This window comes from Oncorhynchus nerka, linkage group LG11 (assembly GCF_034236695.1).
Source record: "Oncorhynchus nerka isolate Pitt River linkage group LG11, Oner_Uvic_2.0, whole genome shotgun sequence".
Taxonomy (NCBI): Eukaryota; Metazoa; Chordata; class Actinopteri; order Salmoniformes; family Salmonidae; genus Oncorhynchus; species Oncorhynchus nerka.
Window position 1 is genome coordinate 21699154 of NC_088406.1, and position 20940 is coordinate 21720093.

General features: G+C 40.8%; 2 protein-coding genes across 5 annotated transcripts; one reads left to right on the top strand and one right to left on the bottom strand.

The window, feature by feature from the left end:
* The first annotated feature begins 8010 nt into the window (after positions 1–8010).
* LOC115136605 (heterogeneous nuclear ribonucleoprotein R-like) lies at positions 8011–16204 on the top strand. Of its 4 annotated transcripts, none has more exons than XM_029672158.2 (12): positions 8011–8177; positions 9051–9217; positions 9341–9459; positions 9608–9715; positions 9833–9946; positions 10131–10307; positions 10537–10672; positions 10778–10983; positions 11137–11289; positions 11371–11480; positions 11575–12161; positions 12865–16204. In XM_029672158.2, the coding sequence occupies exons 2-11, from the start codon at positions 9055–9057 to the stop codon at positions 12158–12160; spliced, it is 1872 nt and encodes a 623-aa protein (XP_029528018.1). In that variant the 5' UTR covers positions 8011–8177; positions 9051–9054; the 3' UTR covers position 12161; positions 12865–16204. The 4 variants fall into 4 exon arrangements, with proteins under 4 accessions (XP_029528018.1, XP_029528019.1, XP_029528020.1 ...); XM_029672159.2 differs by having other exon boundaries at positions 11578–12161; XM_029672160.2 differs by having other exon boundaries at positions 11140–11289.
* A 578-nt stretch (positions 16205–16782) lies between these two features.
* LOC135573869 (neoverrucotoxin subunit alpha-like) lies at positions 16783–20922 on the bottom strand. The gene is made up of 5 exons (XM_065024049.1): positions 20803–20922; positions 18313–18485; positions 18004–18168; positions 17820–17866; positions 16783–17729 (listed from the first exon to the last, which is right to left on the bottom strand). Exons 1-5 carry the CDS (start codon positions 20920–20922, stop codon positions 17194–17196), a joined length of 1041 nt encoding a protein of 346 aa, XP_064880121.1. The 3' UTR covers positions 16783–17193.
* Between the last annotated feature and the right edge of the window lie 18 nt (positions 20923–20940).

Consider the following 20940-nt stretch of genomic DNA (forward strand, 5'->3'; position numbering starts at 1 on the left):
TACTGTGTCCAATTGATTCTGATTGGTTGTAATGTTTTTGAAAACTTTCACTACAAAATTTTTTTGCTGATGGACAATCCTGTCGGAAACTTTCATAATATCAATTATTTTGGGACACATCAATTAACATTGGCTGCAGTATTCTGAACTTACTAGGTGGTCATGCAATGACTGTTCTGGATAATTCCCCTTAAATTAATTATTTAAATCAAATCAAATTGTCTTTGTCACATGCACCAAATACAACAGGTGTAGTAGACCTTACAGTGAAATGCTTACTTACAAGCCCTTAACCAACAATGCAGTTACAAAAAAAGTAAATAATTAAAGAGCATCAGTAAAATAACAATAGCGAGGCTATATACAGGGGGAGTACCGGTACAGAGAATGTGTGGGGGTACTGGTTAGTCGAGTTAATATATACATATAGGTAGAGATATTAAAGTGACTGCATAGAGTAGCAGCAAATAGTCTGGGTAGCCATTTGATTAGATGTTCAGTAGTCTTATGGGTTGGGGGTAGAATCTGTTTAGAAACTTCTTGGACCTAGACTTGGTGCTCCGGTACCGCTTGCGATGTGGTTGCAGAGAACTGTAGCTGTGGCTCCACTGGCAATCCCAGCCTAGGAATGCTGAAGCCCCCGACGTGAAAATGAACATCTCCATGGTTAAAGGGTGTGTTCCCCCCTGAAAAAAGGAAAGGTGGGGACATTAATGTCCATAAGTAACACTTGTTGGAGAACACAATACTCTGAAGTGAAAGTAGTTTAGGATTTAATTTATTACATTCTTAGGGGGCCCATGGAAGAATAAGGCTACAAAATGCTGTCCCACAGTTGTGAGAGTGATTAGGTGATGTTTTACTCATGTGGGCCATGTTACTTCAATGATCTCAGTCCCTCCAGAAACATATGACTCTTCTCTCTCTATTGCTCATTGATTGGTACCAGGTGGGGAGCGCTCTGCTTTGAAGAGAGAAGCTATGCCTTTGGCCAAAAGAGGTTTCTCAGCGTAGATGAAAACCTCTGAAGAGGCTTGAGTGTCTATTCATGTAAGGCAGGAGACCTATACACTCCAGACCCTCTGTGAATCTATAAAGTAAAAAAAGTATATCAATTTGCCCTGAAGAATTTAACTAAACTTGAGATTCCTTAGATATATGGAAACTCACTACTCAAGAGCATCCCGTATCCTGCTTTCTAAGTAGAACTTTGTGGCTGATTCCACCAGGGCATCCCTCACCAATGTACGAATGTATCTCACTGGACCCAACATTACCACTTCCTGTGCCTCGCAACAGTTTGTGCTAACTGGATATTAGATTGTTTATTGAACTGTTTTGGGACAAATTAGCAAAACAATAAACTGATTATCACTACCCTTAAAGATTGACTGCCAACAAAAATAAACCAAATCCATTTGGAAAAGTTCTGTTTTTTTTCAAACTTAGTGCAAATTAACAGTAACATAACATCCATCACAATATAAAGTACTTACCTTCTCCAACTTCTCTCTGAAGTCATATTCCACAATTTCTTTCAGTTCTGGCACAAGAGGTTTTAGGCCAGACACTTGCCTGTACAGCCTCTCTGAAAAAATGTGGCTCTACACCCTCATGTACCAGACAGACAGCAATCATGCGGCCCACCTGCTTGTATACGTCATCATAGAGTGCTGTCACACAGAAGACAAACAGTAAACAAAGGACACATTACATACAAAAATTAAATGTCTTACTCAAGTCATATATATTGCCATAAACAAATGTGTCTTTGTTGGTGTAAAAGTGTAACTCACCTTGAGAGTTGCAAGAAAGGCATTTTTGTCAATCAGGCCCCTCAAATATTGCAGAGGAATGGATGGCACTCATTAGCAACTGGAGAAATTCTCGAGGGACCACCCTCATCAGCTGCCCCTTTTCCATCAGCATCCCTAAAAACCATGTCTATTTTTGCCTCCGGATTAAAGCGGGCTCTCTTAAAGCCTCATTGCACAATCATAAACGTTGTCCCTCATGACGTTCATTTGGTTGGCATCTCATTAACTTCAGCAGTGTTTGGAGGTCAACACTAAAAGAGACATTCAGAATAACAAACCTCAGATACTTCCCACAATTCATCTGTAAAAACAAGACATTTAATTATTTACAGGGATGACTTACTCATTGTCATCACCAACATCAACAGAAGAGTGTGGTGAAGGTGGATGATAAGCCTCAGGGAATGGTGGAGGGGAGGCCACAGGAAGTGGTAAAGCTGGAGGGGGGCCACAAGAAGTGGTGCAGAAGATGGGGTGCCACAAGTGTAGCCTCGTTTAAAAGGTCATTTAAAGGCTTATACATTTCAAAAACATGGAGAAAGCAATAAAGCTGTCCAACATAATGTGATTGCGTTCTGAAAATTATTTACAGAAAAAAAATGTAGCCTCATGCATCCCTCACTATAGAATGTAATCAATGTGTAGGTCAAGAAGAGGTTTTAAGGATGCATGTAGCTATATTTTTTGCATTACATTCAACAAGCAGACAGTGTTGTTTTCTCCTCCATGGTCCGTCCTAACTGGAGGGAACACCATATCTGGAGACAGCATTCACAAAGCAATCCATTACAGTACTGCTGCCATTGTTGCTGGAAGCACGGAGGAACAACAAGACGGCTGTACCCATCAATGCCACCATGTATGACTATCCTCCACCTAAATCAGAAAACAGCAGTGGTTGATACAAAAGCTGAACACATGAAATATACAAACATCACCCTCGTCCTTTACCACTTAGATGCTGTATCAGGTTCCTGCAGTATATAACAAAGCAGCAGACCAGATATTAAATTAACATCCAAACAAGATGCACCTCTAGCTCCTCTCCAAGTCCGAGGAGCCTGGTAACCGGAACTGGCTGTAACAATAACACTGTGTTTAGGCTGCTTAATGTATTGTCACACCGCCCGCCCCCCTCATTCCAAAAACACTTAAAAATTATAGTAACTGTCACAAATTGTGGCCAAGTAATGTTTTTATAATATTGGATTTTAAAGCCAAGACATAAATAGAAATGTTGACCAAGAACGAATACAACGGGCAGCAGGAGAAGGAAGAGTGAAAGAACCAACAGTAAACCCAACCCACTACAATGCTGCTTACCTTGTTGTGCATGCCAGCCAGATGAATGAATCTCCTGAATGAACTGAGATACTTGATCAATTGGATCATCTGCTGAAGCATCATTGATCAGCCTCCCCTAGCCCAGGCTCCTCTGCATGGTTTCCATTCTGCAAGACGACAGTTTTGTGAAAATAGAGAACATAGGACTGCGATTCCTGTTAAAACAGTGCCATAGTACTAACGTTAACGTTCCTGCTTCGGAAGTTGTTAAATTCTGCATCGTAGGCTTAAATGAAATATACAACTTTCAAAGGGTATTCAAAAGTAATATCTGTGCTGTTGGAAAGCTGGTATGTTGTAGATATTAGCAACGTTTTTAGAGGGTTGTCTTAAGTCAAATGAGTTTTATGTGAGTTTTGTAAATGTTTTCATGCTAATCGCGAGCTAGCACGGCTAAGGCTAAGTGGCATTGCAATTATAGCTAACCAGCCTGAAATTTAAAAAAATGCCTAAAAATACACGTCCCTAAAAAAAAATATGTCAGTACTCCTCGACAATAAATCACCTTTACGTAGCTAGCAGGGCTGTAAAAATTTTACAAGATTGCGCCGTTCACTGCGGCAATGGCCGGGGTGTGCGGATCAACTTTATGATTAATGGTATTTAAAAAATAATCAACCTTGTTAACGTGGACTCAAGGGCATCAAGTCCAGGATTATCAGAGAGCAGAAGCCAAATGCAGTCATTTAGGGTCTGTTTGCAGTGGATAAGGAAGTTCCTTCTCGCCATCTTCAATTGACGTGTTGTTGCATCAAATTGACTGTACACTGATTATTGAAACCTGGTTGAAAGAAGGAGCTAGGGAAATTGGCTAGTAAAATTAGCATATTAAGGAACTCATTAAATTAGCGTGTGTAGGTGTATATTTAGCAGCTGTAGGCGTTAACTTGACGTGTGCAGGACCGATTGCAGACGTTTATTTAGCACATGTTGAACCACCTGCAAGCACATTTGCACATGCTTATTTGATGAGTGTAGGCGTTCAATTAAAACTTCTTAGGGCTGAGATCCCGTTAACGGGATCGATATGACAACAGCCAGTGAAAGTGCAGGGCGCCAAATTCAAAACAACAGAAATCTCATAATTAAAATTCCTCAAACATACAAGTATTTTATACCATTTTCAAGGTAATCTTGTTGTTAATCCCACCACAGTGTATGATTTCAAATAGGCTTTACAGCGAAAGCACCACAAACGATTATGTTAGGTCAGAGCCAAGTCACAGAAAAACACAGCCATTTTTCCAGCCAAAGAGTGGAGTCACAAAAATCAGAAATAGAGATAGAATTAATCACTAACCTTTGATGATCTTCATCAGATGACACTCATAGCACTTCATGTTACACAATACATGTATGTTTTGTTCGATAAAGTTCATATTTATATAAAAAAATCTCAGTATACATTGGCGCGTTATGTTCAGTAGTTCCAAAAACATCCGGTGATTTTGCAGAGAGCCACATAAATTTACAGAAATAATCATTATAAATGTTGATGAAAATACAAGTGTTATACATGGAAATATAGATAAACTTCTCCTTAATGCAACCTCTGTGTCAGATTTCAAAAAAGCTTTACGGAAAAGCAAACCATGCAATAATCTGAGTACAGCGCTCAGAGACCCAACAAGCCAAGAATATATCCGCCATATTGTGCAGTCAACAGAAGTCAGAAATAACATTATAAATATTCACTTACATTTGATGATCTTCATCAGAATGCACTCCCAGGAATCCCAGTTCCACAATAAATGTTTGATTTGTTCGATAATGTCCATCATTTATGTCCAAATAGCTACCTTTGTTAGCGCTTTTGGTAAACAAATCAAAACTCACGAAGCACGTTCACTAGTTGCAGACGAAATTTCAAAAGGTTCCGTTACAGTCCGTAGAAACATGTCAAACGATATATAGAATCAATCTTTAGGATGTTTTTAACATAAATCTTCAATAATGTTCCAACCGGAGAATTCCTTTGTCTTCAGAAAAACAATGGAACGGGAGATACCTGTCATGTGAATTCGCATGACCAGCTCGTGGCTGGTGACGCGCAGTAGAAGCCTCAAACAAGTTTCTAAAGACGGTTGACATCTAGTAGAAGCCTTAGGAAGTGCAACATGACCAATATCCCACTGTGTCTTCAATAGTGGCTAAATTGAAAATCGACCCAACCTCAGATTTCCCACTTCCTGTTTGGATTTATTGTCAGGTTTTTGCCTGCCATATGAGTTATGTTATATTCACATACATCATTCAAACAGTTTTAGAAACTTCAGAGTGTTTTCTATCCACATATACTAATAATTTGCATATATTAGCAACTGGGACTGAGGAGCAGGCAGTTTACTCTGGGCACCTTATTCATCCAAGCTACTCAATACTGCCCCCAGCCATAAGAAGTCATTTAACGTGTGAATATGTTAATTTTAGCATCTGCACCTGTTTACTTTACACACGTAGCATTTAAAAGATCATGTTTTGACTACGTGCTTTAAGACCCAAGCGGCGTTCCATACTCCTGGGCCTGGGGGATTCTCACCTGGGGGTTTCATTTGGAGTATCGTGGATGCTTTGGATGAAGTGGCGTCAGTGAGTCGAGCTGGTCTTATTCTGATGTATGTCCGCGGAACAGAAGAAGTGTGCTTTGCGCCTCAAAACGATTTTTGAATGTTTTCATTATGGATTACCTGTCACGACTTCTGCCGAAGTCGTTGCCTCTCCTTGTTCGTGCGGTGCTCGGCGGTCGACGTCACCGGCCTACTAGCCATCATTGATCCATTTTTCATTTTCCATTGGTTTTGTCTAGTCTTCCCACAGACCTGTTTTCAATCCCATTCATTACCTGTTGTGTATTTAACCCTCTGTTTCCCCTCATGTCTTTGTCAGAGATTGTTTTATGTCAAGTGTTGTTTTATGTTGTATAGGTGCGCGACGGGTCCTCGTACCCATGTTCGTTTATGTATGTACGTATTTAGTGTTTGGAGCATGTTAAGTGGACTTATATTAAAAGACTCCATTTACACTCCGTTTGACTCTCCTGCGCCTGACTTCCCTGCCACCTATACACACGACTCTGACATTACTGAAGCAGGGTGCCTGTCAGAGGGATTATCTCTGGGGTTTTAATTTTTTTATTTAACCTTTATTTAACCAGGTAGGCCAGTTGAGAACAAGTTCTCATTTACAACTGCGACCAGGCCAAGATAAAGCAAAGACCGAGGTAAAGCCAGTTTCAGGATGGATATTCGACGGATATTCGCCTGTAGTTTTCCTTGCAGCCACCAACAGCAGTTAGGGACCGTCTACATAGTGACAAATCAAATTTTTCAAATTTCAATTGCTCTTTAACCATTACTCCTAAAACTTTCAAAACTGGTTGTAGCTAACCCGATGGCATAGACACACATTGCACACACTTTTTTTGTCGATTTACATCTCACACTATTTTAAATGATTTATTTACATTTTTGAATTTCAATAGCTCATTGGTCATGTGACCTACTGGTTCAGAATGTCCACTGACTACCCTTCTATATTGCACACCCGTTAGTTTATCCATTTTCATCTCACAAGATTTTACTTTTTTTTTAAAGAAAACATTTCTATAGCTCCTTGGTCATGTGACCTACTGACTTCACACCCTTTAGGTTGTCCATTTTCATTTCACATGATTTTACATACAGTGAGGGAAAAAAGTATTTGATCCCCTGCTGATTTTGTACGTTTGCCCACTGACAAAGAAATTATTTGTCTATAATTTTAGTGGTAGGTTTATTTGAACAGTGAGAGACAGAATATCAACAAAAAAATCCAGAAAATTTTATAAATTGATTTTCATTTTAATGAGGGAAATGGTTATGGTTATTATGGTTACATAATGTCTCTAGAGGCACCTGTTAAGCCAGGTGAGGGCACCGCATGTGTGGGGGGTGGAACAAAAGGGCTATCTAAGGCATGTTGGGCAGGGCTGGGGGCTCTACAGTGAAATAAGACAATAATCACTAACCAAAATTGTATTTTATTTCACCTTTATTTAACCAGGTAGGCTAGTTGAGAACAAGTTCTCATTTGCAACTCCGACCTGGCCAAGCTAAAGCAATGCAGTTCGACACATACAACAACACAGAGTTACACATGGAATAAAAAAACATACAGTCAATAATACAGTAAAAAAAATCTATATACAGCATGAGGTAGGATAAGAGAGGTAAGGCAATAAATAGGCCATGGTGGCGAAGTAATATTAAACACTGGAATGGTAGGATGTACAGAAGATGAATGTGCAAGTAGAGATACTGGGGTGCAAAGGGCAAGATAAATAAATACAGTATGGGGATAAGGTAGAAAACAGCAATTGACAAGGGATATTGACATTAGGGAGAGGCATGTGTTAGCCGAGTGATCATAGGGTCCAATGAGCAGCACTATATGAGTCAGGGAGCCAGGGTTGCACATTCAAGTGGATGCAAATGTTATACCTGAGGAAGTAGGTGAAGTGATTGGTGTACTTCTCTCCCTTCTCATGTTAAACTAGGCTTTATGATATACCCTATAATAGTTTTTGTGCATAATCCCCTCCAGTGTTATACATGCAAAAGATGTGGGCATGTATCAAGTGTATGCAGACGGAAATTATATCATATACCAGTTGAGGTTATATGCTGCAACTGTGGTCGCGAATATGCGCCCGAGTTCCCGGATTGCCCTGATTTTCTTTCCCCTTTCATATTTAATTTCACAAAGTGTAATGGATTTACACTCCAGTCCAGTTTGTGGCGGTAATGCAGCTTTTGGTTGCCAACTGCCATTTTAGAAGTCACAGAAGAAGAAGAAGTCTTATTTTCGTGGACAGATTTTCCGCAGAGTAAATCAATGGAGTAATGCAAATGATAGTTCCTCTCGTTTCGCGACTTCCGCTCTGCTGAAACATATTAATATTTTCCATATTGGATAAATATTTTGGTTAATTGCTGCAAAATATATTTTACGATATTCTTATTTTCCTGGAAAAGATAGGTAAGTGTTTGCTAACTGTTAATTGTTCATCTTCTTTGGCCGGTGGTTTATTTGATTTCTGTAAAGGTGTCCAGCAAGCTAACAAGGCCTTGGCTGTTACTAGCTGGCTAACGTTAGCACTGGTAGCTAGCTATTTGCTTAACTACGCGTATGAACCTTGATACTAGGTTTTATATATTTTAACTGTTGTATTTCTATCGTTAAAGCGATTATTTAGCTGGATGTAAAAGTTACAAATTGTGACAATCCAGTCAGCTTTAACTCAGTAGCTAACGTGTTAGGGGGCGGGACGGTGCTTAGCCGGAGACTTAACTAAGAAATGCACACCGCCATCCAAGCTAGCTTCAACTCACAACGTTTTAGTTTGCTTGACCACAGATTTAATGTTGGCTTGACTAGTTCGCTAACTAGCTTGCCACCAATATAAACCTAGGATTCACTTGTCTCCATGTATTTTATATTTGACCTCATGGTTGTCTGCATTGAAATTAATGGGTTAGCTTTTCTGATGCAGTTACATATTTAGCCAACGTTACCATCGGAAAGAAACGTTATAGATCGTTATAGAAGATACCAACTCTTACCTTTACGCTTCTTTACACTGAGCAGCAGCGTAAACAAGCGTAACGGTAGGGTCTTTAGCATTATGCTAACCTTTTACAGTCCTTTAGAGGTTTTTGCTCATTGGGAGTAACTATTGCAGCAGTGCATCATTTGCAAATATACATGTTTAGAAAAGGGAACGTTTTTGTTCCCTACAAGTTGCTAGTGTCCATCTGTAAAAAGCAGCTGAAACAATATATTTGGTTTTTAGATTAGAATGTCAAACTGAAAACGTGTTTTTATCTGATCTATTTTTCCCCTTTTTCTCAGGAGAATGGCTGCTGCTGAGGTGAACAGTAGTTCTGCTCCGGTGATGGAGGAAAAGGAGCCTATAGAAGTCACCACCGAAGGCGAGCACACAGAGAACTACCAGACACTAATTGATGCCGGACTGCCGCAGAAAGTGGCTGACAGTCTCAACAAAATATTCTCTACTGGTGGGGCATCCGTCATACAATGGCTGAGTAATCTATTTTCCAAAGAAACATGGTGTTGCTCAAGAATGCATGAAGTGGATAAAGGCCAGATTGTAATAGTACAAATCTGTCTTGTACCAACAGGGTTGCTGGCATACACTGACCTAGATGAGAGGGCCATCGATGCTCTGCGGGCGTTCAATGAAGTGGGAGCGTTGTCTGTACTGTCGCAGTTCAAAGAAAGTGACCTGACCCATGTCCAAGTGAGTTAGTGTGACCGGAATGAAACAGAAGTCAGTTTAGATAATTGCATTCAAATGAGTCTAAGAAGTTGACATTGAGGGGTTTATAATTTTTCCTCTGATCATAACACCAATACATGAATCAACTCTGCTGTGGTTTGCTTTCCAGAACAAAAGTGCTTTTCTTTGTGCAGCTATGAAGACATACAGACAGCGGGAAAAGCAAGGAAGTAAAGTTCAGGAATCCTCTAAGGGTCCTGCTGAGTCCAAGATCAAGGTAAAATGCAGTTGTTTGAACATTCATTCAGTGGGTCAATAGAACCTGCTGTGTGTGTGAACCTGCTCAGGTTGTGTAGTTCTGTTGTGATTATGCTGTTGTCGACGTGTTCTGCAGGCTCTGCTGGCGCGGACAGGATACACCCTGGACGTCACCACCGGACAGAGGAAATACGGAGGGCCCCCACCAGAGGAAGTGTTTAAAGGAGCACAGCCTGGGATTGGAACTGAGGTAAAGCTGCTGGAGATGCTCGATTTTCAAGTAACACTATTTGTAAGGTTTATGGTCATCGCGGCAAAGCTGTTAACTGATATAGAGTAGAGAGATGAATGTCAATTGAGAAGTTTATAGCAATACCACAGCATTCTTCCACGATCACACTGGAACCCTCATTCAGGCGGTTTTCTGCCTTTAGGTGTTTGTAGGAAAGATCCCCAGAGACCTGTATGAAGATGAGCTGGTGCCTCTGTTTGAGAAGGCGGGCCCAATCTGGGATCTGAGGTTAATGATGGACCCCCTGTCGGGTCAGAACCGGGGCTACGCCTTCATCAACTTCTGCAGCAAGGATGCAGCAGCTGAGGCGGTGAAACTTGTAAGTCCTTGCAGTCAGACATGGTCTTAGTTTACCTTCTAAGAACCAAAGGGCTGGTTTTGAAAACTTATCTTCATTGAATGTGCTTTTTAGTCTAGGGCCAAGTTTAATCTGTGAATCGAAACCTGCCCAAGATGTGATGCATATTTAATTTTGGAGGGGTCGTCGGCCAGCCTCCTGCTACCTTATCAACCCTACAAAGCCATCTTTCCTCTATTCTTGTTTTCAGTGTGACAACTATGAAATCCGGTCTAGGAAACACCTTGGAGTGTGCGTATCTGTAGCGAACAACCGCCTATTTGTCGGCTCAATCCCAAAGAACAAGACCAGAGAGAGCATATTGGAAGACTTCAGCAAAGTCACAGGTCAGTGAAAGTGCAGACACCCCAATTTGGTTAACTTGGCTTTATGTTCTGTGGGTAATCATTGGTCAGATATCAGTTATGTCAATCTCGTTCTTGTTCCTCCAGAGGGGCTTCAGGAAGTGATCCTCTACCACCAGCCGGATGACAAGGAGACGAACCGTGGCTTCTGTTTCCTGGAGTATGAGGACCACAAGTCTGCAGCCCAGGCACGCCGCTGCCTCATGAGTGGCAAGGTGATGGTGTGGGGGAACCCAGTCACTGTGGAGTGGGCCAACCCGGTCACTGAGCGTGACACGGATGTCATGGCCAACGTGAGTCATCTCTCACTTTCTCTGTCCATTTCTCGCTTCCGCCCCATCTTGTTTGTTTTACATCAACACATGAACAACCCCCCCTATGTGTTTCATGTCTGACTTTTATTTATACTTCTCTAAACGGAGTTCAACTTTGTCCGTGTGAGTCAGCAGGCGAAGGTCTTGTTTGTCAGGAAGCTTGCCACCTCAGTCACAGAGGAGCTACTAGTGAAGACGTTTTCTGCCTTTGGCAAACTGGAGCGGGTGTATAAGCTCAAAGACTACGCCTTTGTCCACTTTGAGGACAGGGACGCCGCTGTGAAGGTGGGTTACCCTCAGTAAAAAAAATATATATATTTTTATCATTCTTCGGATATCTGATAAAATGTTTTCGTTTTTTCTCAGGCAATGGTAGACATGAATGGAAAGGAGTTGGGGGGAGAGGCGATTGAAATAAGAATAGCAAAGAAGAAGAAGGCGCGGAAGACTCAGCGCCAGACCACCAGAAACCCAGGGTGAGGCCACAGAGACTGGTATTGACTTATATCTGATTTAGTAGATCTCCCATCATGCGATTACATTGAAAGTTATGTTTTTCCTGTTTTTCAGCAGGAATGACGATTACAACCAGCCACCGCCACGCATGCCTCCACCAGATAGGGGCAGGGGCCGTGGTCACCGCGGAGGCTACGCCTCCTACCCTCCAGACTACCACAGCTACGATGACCACTACGGCTATGACTATCATGAACCCTGCAGGGGTTACGAGGACCCCTACTACGGTTACGAGGACCCCTACTACGGTTACGAGGACCCCTACTACGGTTACGAGGACTCCTACTATGGTTACGAGGATGTGTACAGCGAGAAGGGTCGTGGCAGCAGGGGAGTTCCGCCCCCTCCTAGGGCCCGTGGAACACCACCCACACAGGGCCGAGGGGGCTATGTGCAGAGGGGGCCACCCATCAGAGGGCCCAGGGGTGGCAGAGGGGGCCGTGGGGGACTCTTTCAGCCACAGAGGGCCCACAGTACCCGAGGAGCCAGGGGGAACCGTGGGGGCAATGTGGGCGGGAAGAGGAAGGCCGACGCCTTCAACCAGCCTGACTCAAAGCGCCGGCAGACCAACAAGCAGAACTGGGGGTCCCAGCTCATCACCCAGCAGAAAGGCAGCGACTATTCTGATAACTATGGTTAAGGTAATGACACCCTGGAGTTTCACAGGGTTATTATGGGCATTGGTGGAAGTAGACACATGAAAAAGGTATTTGACAACAAAAAAAAGTTGAGCAATTTTTGAATGTCTTTTTAATCTTCATCCCTTACCAAAAAAAACAATGAATTGTCTGGAATTGCATTTTGAAATGTGAATGTAACCATTTTGCTGAATAATTACTTGTAGTTACATGGGACGTATGTTTTAACACATCACTTATACCTAAAAGTGTAGGTCTAGTGTTTTTCTAGAGGTAGATAAATAGTTTTTTAAAATGTATATTATTATACCTTTGTTTTCTTTGGGAAGCCATAGCAGTTTGTTCTCTTTTGTATTTATACATACCTTTCAATTAAACTCAGTTGAGCATCATTCAATTGCCAGTCTATTCCTCACCTTACCTAAAATATCACATTTGGAACACTATTTTCTCAACTTTTCGCTCAAGGAATAAATCAAGAGACCAAATGAAATTGTAGAATACCAAAAGACTCCATGGCAGAGCGCACAAACAACATGAATGACTGAATCTTTTATTTGAACCCTTTTTCTTTTCCAGGAACTCCTAGACTTTTTGAGAGTAGTCTTTTTGCAGTCTTTCCATAGAGAAATGCTAAGAGCAAACACCTTTGGTTCAATGACATCACCATTTTGTTTGTTTTGTCCTTCTATTCCAATTTACACAGGTGGTGAGGTGAGAGCGACAGCGCTTGAGTGAGAAACAAACTCACCCTGAACTTTGTTCCTTACAAAAGGGTGAGCTATTACTAGTAGTGTCTAGCCCAAACCGTGCTGAATCTACAGGTTATTTTGTGAGAAGACCGATTTCCAAGATGTCTCCTGGTCTGACAAACAGTGCTGTAGCTCTGCGCCACCTTCCACTGCCGATGCGGTGGATTGAGACGCGGCCCATGCAAACAAATGTCTAGTTTAAACTAATGGATTTTAATGGTCATTTTGTTTATTTGATTTATTATGCTATTTACAGAGCAATTTGCTTGCCTTGCATATGCCATTCAATGTTTTCTCGTCAACTATTAGGATAAAGATTTTTGAGACATGTCAGCAAAAATCACCAGTGATCAAGCTCCACTGCATATTTCTGTTCTTTTTTCCATGCAAGGCAAGAAGATAACAATAAAAGAAATCCCGTGAAGGGGCCCGGCTTACAAAGTGTAGGCCAACTTCTAGACTAATCTCTTGTGGACAGATGAAATGGTGAGAATCTGTCAAGGCTCATATAGAATTATGTGATTACGAGCAGCAGTAGTTCCTGGTTTTGGGTTTTCGTCATTGATTTAAGTGGATGGAATCAGGTTTGGGCGACGGCGGTGTAAGAACTGGTGCGAGGAATTTAAGCATGTTTGCGGATAAATGGTTACCACAGCCACAAAGTCAACTGTCTATTTCGTAAAAATGTATATAAACAAGTGTACGTTTTAATCATGTTAGGACACTAGGCATTACATTTCTGTAAAACCAATTCAGTGTGGCTAGTGTCAATCTATTCCTTCACTCGGGACCCCTGTCAACGATGAAGGTCCTATCCACATAAATTAAACCTCAGTGACATGAATTACTTAGACTTCCCCTCACACTAAAGACACAGTATGGCTACCTTCCTCTTTAGTACTAGGCCATACATAGTCCTTTTAAGTGACGTTGTAAAAAGGCTGTCTTTTCACACACTGAAGGTCCAATGCAATGTCAAGCCATTTGACATCAATGTAAAGGACTTACCTCACAATATGGACACTGCCTAGACGTGCCCTCCAATTTTAAGTGGCATTGTACACTGAACAAAAATAGAAATGCAATATGCAACCATTTCAAAGATTTGACTGAGTTAGAGTTCATAGAAGGAAATCAGTCAATTGAAATAAATAAATTAGGGCCTTATCTATGGACTTCAGATGACTAGGTAGGGGCGCAGCCATAGGTGGGCCTGGCAGGGCATACAGTTGAAGTCGAAAGTTTACGTACACTTAGGTTGGAGTCATTAAAACTAGTTTTTCAACCACCCCACAAATGTCTTGTTAATTAACAAAGTATAGCTTTGGCCAGTTAGGACATCTACTTTGTGCATGACACAAGTCATTTTTCCAACAATTGTTTACAGACTATTTCGCTTATAATTCAGTGGGTCAGAAGTGTACATACAATAAGTTGACTGCCTTTAAACAGCTTGAAAATTCCCAGAAAATGTCATTGCTTTAGAAGCTTCTGATAGACTAATTGACATAATTTGAGTCAATTGGAGGTGTACCTGTGGATGTATTTCAAGGCCTACATTCAAACTCCGTGCCTCTTTGCTTGACATCATGGGAAAATCAAAAGAAATCAGCCAAGACCTCAGCAAATAAAATTGTAGACCTCCACAAGTCTGGTTCATCATTGGGAGCAATTTCCAAACCACCTTCATCTGTACAAACAATAGTACGCAAGTATAAACACCATGGGACCACGCAGCTGTCATACCGCTCAGGAAGGAGATGCGTTCTGTCTCCTAGAGATTAACTTTGGTGCGAAAATTGCAAATCAATCCCAGAACAACAGCAAAGGACCTTGTGAAGCTGTTGGAGGAAACAGGTACAAAAGTATATATCCACATTAAAATTAGTCCTATATCGACATAACCTGAAAGGCTGCTCAGCAAAGAAAAAGCCACTACTCCAAAACCACCATAAAAAAGCATTTTTAAAATAAAATGGTGATCCTAAAACGGAATTTTTACTAGGATTAAATGTCAGGAATTGCGAAAAACTTAAGTTTAAATGTATTTGGCTAAGCTGTATATAAACTTCCGACTTCAACTGTAGGTCCACCCACTGGGAAGCCTGGCTTCCCAGCCAATCAAGATGATTCCCCCCCCCACAAAAGGGCTTTCTTACAGACAGAAATACTCCTGAGCACCCCCTCAGACGGTCCTGCAGGTGAAGAAGCCAGATGTGGAGGTCCTGGGTTGGCGGGGTTATATGTTGTCTGTGGTTGTGAGGCCGGTTAGATGTACTACCAAATTCTCTAAAACGATGTTGAAGGGGGCTTATGGTAGAGAAGTTAACATTAAATTCTCTGGCAACAGCTCTGTTTGATATTCCGGCAGTCAGCATGCCAATTGCAAGCTCCCTCGAAACTTGACAAAACTACACATTTAAGAGTGGCCTTTTATTGCCCCCAGCACAAGGTACACCTTTGTAATGAACATGCTGTTTTAATCAGCTTATTGATATGGTGAAAGAATTACCATGGCAAAGGAGAAATGCTCACTAACAGGGTTGTAAACAAATATGTGCACGAAATTTGAGACATGAGCTTTTTGTGCTTCTGGAAAATTTTATTTCAGCATGTTACAAATTGTGTTTATATTTTTGTTCCGTATTAAAAGGCTGTCATTTCAGTTTTTAGCACAAATGAATGGGAAACTACAAGCTCTGTATAATATCAAAGCCTATAGCCAGGTAATTTGACCTGGAGGTTAATCTAATCCATGTGATGTGGTATAGCCTAGCTAGCTGCAGAAGCTGTGGTCTAATAGCACTCCAATGACTATCTGGTAATTGGGAGTTATCACTTCAAACCTCTCAGTACTGGGCCTATAAATCTGATCTGGTGGTGAGTGCCTGTCTTTGTTTCTGCATCGGTGTGATACTTGGATATGTTCATATATAATGATAATGTAATTATTATATAATTATCTTTTCCTTGTTTTAATGAGACCATGATACTCTATTATAAAACATGCATCATTAGCATGGACTGCTGTAGTACCCACATGCTATCCTTGGGACATCCCAACCTCATTGTGGAAATTTAAGATGGTTTAGGTAAGGATTATTGTTAGGGTAGGGATGTCAAGGATCCTGAATACCACTGACAATATCACAACATGGCTGCTTTTACTCTGAACATCTGATTTATCAGCAAAAAAATTCAGGATGCAGTGTGTGCATCTCTAGGTAAAGCTAGGTTCTCTGCTAGAGCACGATTGCCAAACCAACCAAGAAATAAAACCGATACAAAAGGCCAGGGATTTCTTTGTTTTCTCTTGTCTGTGTATCGTCCTACCCTCAAAGGGTGTTACAGGGATAGGTCTGCTTCCTTCCTCTATGCACAATGTGGCAACAATACCCAGTAGACCATTACCTTGGAGAAGTGCTGTAGTCTACTATTCTCTTCTGGGAGTCTCATTAAAAGTTGGAGGGAGACAGATGGTGCGGTTTAAGTCAAGCATGGCTGACTTCAAATGTCAGCTTCTCTATCTCTGTGTGTGATGTTTAGTGTACATCTTAAGCAGTGTTCAGACAGGCAGCCTAATTCTGATTTAAAAAATTCACACTAAATGAGTCTTTTGACCAGTCAGATCAGCTCTGAAAAGATCTTATGAGCACAGCCTGACACTCTTCTCCCTCGCTCTCCTGCCCTGAGGGCGAGTGTGTATTCCTAATGGTCCACCCTTCAGGGTTGAGAGTGTGGATGGATTGGTGGGATGAAAGTATAAAACATGTTGGGGTTAGGAGCTTAAGAAATCCTTCATATAAAAACACATTTGAATATTTCTTATAATACACAACACAAGACCACAATCATACAAATTGTACATGTAATAGTTTGATAAAATGTATTTCCATTATTACTCAAAAATAAAAACACCCCGAACCCTGAGAACAATGTACAGAAAAAAAAAAAGCTAAGGAGAAGCTCCCCTTGTAGCTGAACGCAACATATCATACAGAATAGGTCAAACTTTCAACCACTATATTGAATAAGTATGCAGTTCATATACAGTAGGACCTCAGATTGGGAATCCAGGTTCTTTCAAAAACGTTAAAATGTTTGTAATTTTGCAATGTACTTGGGGGAAAGAGTTCAAACAATTATGGATAATATGAATTGAGTATTTCCATGTATTGGTCAACTGGATATGGTCTAGACTCCATCTCTATCATGGACTCAGAAGTACAGCAGTTTATTAGTAAACATTCAACATAATCCTTTTCTCTAGGCCAATTTAAGACTTAACACAGGGACACTGATGAATAGTCATTGACTGAAAATGCTGGATAAATTGGTTCAGTGAAGGTGGACTGGAATGTGTGGAGATGGGTCAGAGTGTCAGAGTAGACTAGGTAGAAGGACAGAATGCCTTGTGAGGAGTTCAGATACACCCCAACTCTGTTAGTGCTGGAAGAGGGGGCAGGTATGACCGTGTGCTCATTTTTGTGCCAGACAGAGAGTTTGAGGAAACCATGGTGGAGGAGTCTTAGGCTCCAGGATTTGTCATTGTAACCAAGCAAACAGTTATGCCCTTTTCCAACCCTGCTAATGTGTTTATATGCCACACCTATATGAAACCCTTTCCCACTACACTCTGCCTCCCAGTAACAGCACCCAGTCAGACCCTCTCTACACAGCACCTGAGGACAGTCATTAAATCTCTCTGTGTGAGGCAAACATAGATGATCATCATCCTCCCATGTCACAGTTCTTCCGTTGTTAGACAGAGAGAGCGTTTTGTGTGCTGTGTTAGGGTCCAGTGTGAGCGCACAGGCATCTGCAATAAATAGAGGTTAGGAATCAGTACACATGCCAAGATTAATTTATGCATTTAGGAGACTAGAGAAGTTAACAATGAAAAACATACACTTCTTCAGGCCTGGTTTTAAGTAGCACTCTTCATTGTGTTCCACACTAAGGGAAGCAGAGGAACAGTGATTTAGTGACAGAAACAAGACTTGTAACTCTGTGAAACCGGCACTGAATAGTTATTCAGACACAGGTTAAGCCTAGTTTTGGACTAAGGAGCACTTTCAAGTTACTTGATTTACTTTAGTATGAAGAGTGGATCGCCCAGTACATCAGAGAGCAGTCTCACTCCTCTGTCTCCTGGGTGATTGTAGCTCAGATCCAGCTCTCGCAGGTGTGAGGGGTTTGACCTCAGAGCTGAAGCCAGAGAAGCACATCCTTCCATTGAGACAAGACAGCCAGAAAGCCTGCAACAGGAAGACATCACTATTTTAAAAGAGTTCTAACTACTCATTTCATATATGTACATGGTTCATTAATTAAATGGGCTGTCTAATGAAATGGGCTGTGTATGACAATTTCATAATCTATAAAGTTAAATTCATAACCACCTCAGTGTCTCCAGTTCACAATGTTTACTCCCCAGTCCAGCAGAGAGCAGCTTCACTCCTGAATTGTGCAGGTTATTGTCACAGAGTACTAGCGTTCTCAGGTATGAGGGGTTTGAACGTAAGCTGAAGCCAAAGAAGCACAGCCTTCCTCTGTGATGCCACAGGATGACATCCTGCAGGAAGAGTTCAGAGAAATCTTGAAAATATTCAATACCACAATATTTGTGAGATTGTTTAAGGTGTAGTTACAAGGTTAAACCTTTAACATGTCTACCTGCAACGAGCACCAAATGCCAGTTACATCGTAGTAGCAGAGGAATAGAAATCCACGAGCGTAAAACGTACTTTGTAGAACGCTGTCTGATGGTGTAAAAATCAGCCTTTTTGTTGTGACTAGCCCGTCCGAATGTCATGTGTGCAACTTCCTGTATTATGATTGGGCCTCGTTCGCGTGGTTGATAAGGTAAGAACCAGTACTAAGGCTGGGTTTACACAGGCAGCCAAATTCTGATCTTTTGCCCAATTATTGTCAAAGGATCTGAATTGGGTTGCCTGTGTAAACCCAGCCTGTCATTTCAGGTGTTTCAAGGTAGTGTCCTTAAAAGAGTGGCTGCTTATCCGACTTTTCAGATATTTTTTTCCCCAGGCTAAAGATCCCGAAACGTCGGGATGTGCGGATCACATTAGGAGCTTCTGTTTATGCTCTACTTTACACACATTCTCTGCTCTACTACTCTGCTGAATGGTTAGCTCAAAGCTGAATCAATGTCTGCAAGATCGCATAATCATAACAGAACTGAGTATAATAGTATTAATGTATGTTATTGTAAGACAAAAAATACATTTTTCCTCCAATGTGGCCGAAACTCAACATTATGCAAAATAAACAGATAAACTATGCTATGGTTTGTAAACACCATCTGTGCAAAAATCTGGTCACTGTACATCATTCAAAAACACTATATAACTCAGGAAAATCTAAATGCATACCCCCATAAACTGATTGAAGTCAAATAGTTGGTATGCAGATGCTGCATGGACATTTCATCAGTAAAACTTGAATAATTATCATTCACGATTGACAGTGACAAATGTGAAGGGAAGGCAGACTTGACAGGTTTAGCAAAAATGTCTAGCTAAATGACCACAAAACACGCCCACAAGGCCTTTTCGCCTCAATTTGTAGGGACATGGGCTAGAGGTCGACCAATTAATTAGGGTCGATTTCAAATTTTTATAATAAGCGGTAATCAGCATTTTTGGTCGCTGATTATGGCTAATTACATTGCAATCCACGAGGAGACTGCATGCAAGGTAAGTTGCTAGCTAGCATAAAACCTATATAAAAAAAAACTATCTTCACATAATCGTTGCAATCCTGCAATCCTATAATGAATGCATTGCCTGTTAATTTATCATCGAATCACAGCCTACTTCAATTTTGCCAAACTGGTGATTTAACAAAAGCACATTCGCGGGGAGAAAAAAGCACCCTGTCCCTAACCATAAACATCAATGCCTTTCTTAAAATCAATACACAGAAGTATATATTTTTAAACCTGCATATTTAGTTAAGAAATTAATGTTAGCAGGCAAAATAGGAAAATTGTAGAGTCAGGGTATATGCAGCAGTTTGCGCCGCCTGGCTTTTTGCGAACTGTGTGAAGACCATTTCTTCCTAACAAAGATGAATTCAATTTGCCAGAATTTTACATAATTATGACATTGAAGGTTGTGCAATGTAACAACAATATTTAGATTTAGGGTTGCCACTCGTTCGATGAAATACGGAACGGTTCCGTATTTCACTGAAAGAATAAATGTTGTTTTCTAAATGATAGTTTCTGCATTTGACCATATTAATGACCAAAGGCTCGTATTTCTGTGTTTATTATAATTATGTCTATGATTTGATATAGCAGTCTGAGCGTGGTAGGCAGCAGCAGGCTCGTAGTCATTCATTCAAACAGCACTTTACGGCGTTTACCAGCAGCTCTTAGCAATGCTTGAATCACAGCGCTGTTTATGACTTCACGCCTATCGACTCCCGACATTAGGCTGGCAATACTAAAGTGCCTATTAGAACATCCAATAGTCAAAGGTATATGAAATACCAATGGAATAAAGAGAAATAGTCGACGTGTCATAATTCCTATAGTAACTACAACCTAAAACGAATTAACTGGGAATGTTGAAGACTCATGTTAAAAGGAACCACCAGCTTTCATATGTTCTCATGTTCTGAGAAAGGAACTTAAACGTCAGCTTTTTACATGGCACATATTGCACTTTTACTTTCTTTTCCAACACTGTTTTTGCATTATTTAAACCAAATTTAACATGTTTCATTATTTATTTGAGACTAAATTGATTTTATTTATGTATTATATTAAGTTAAAATACAAAAGTGTTCATTCAGTATTGTTGTAATTGGCATTATTACAAATATATATATATATATATATATATATATATAAAAAACTCCCTCACTCTTCGACCTCCTCCACGAGAAAATGACCCATTTCTTTTCTGTTTTTTGTTGGCTCCCCCACGTAGGGGTTCATGCTCTCTGATTGGCTCAAAGTCACGTTGTTGGCCACTGACGAACATTGCGATTCTACAAGTAGA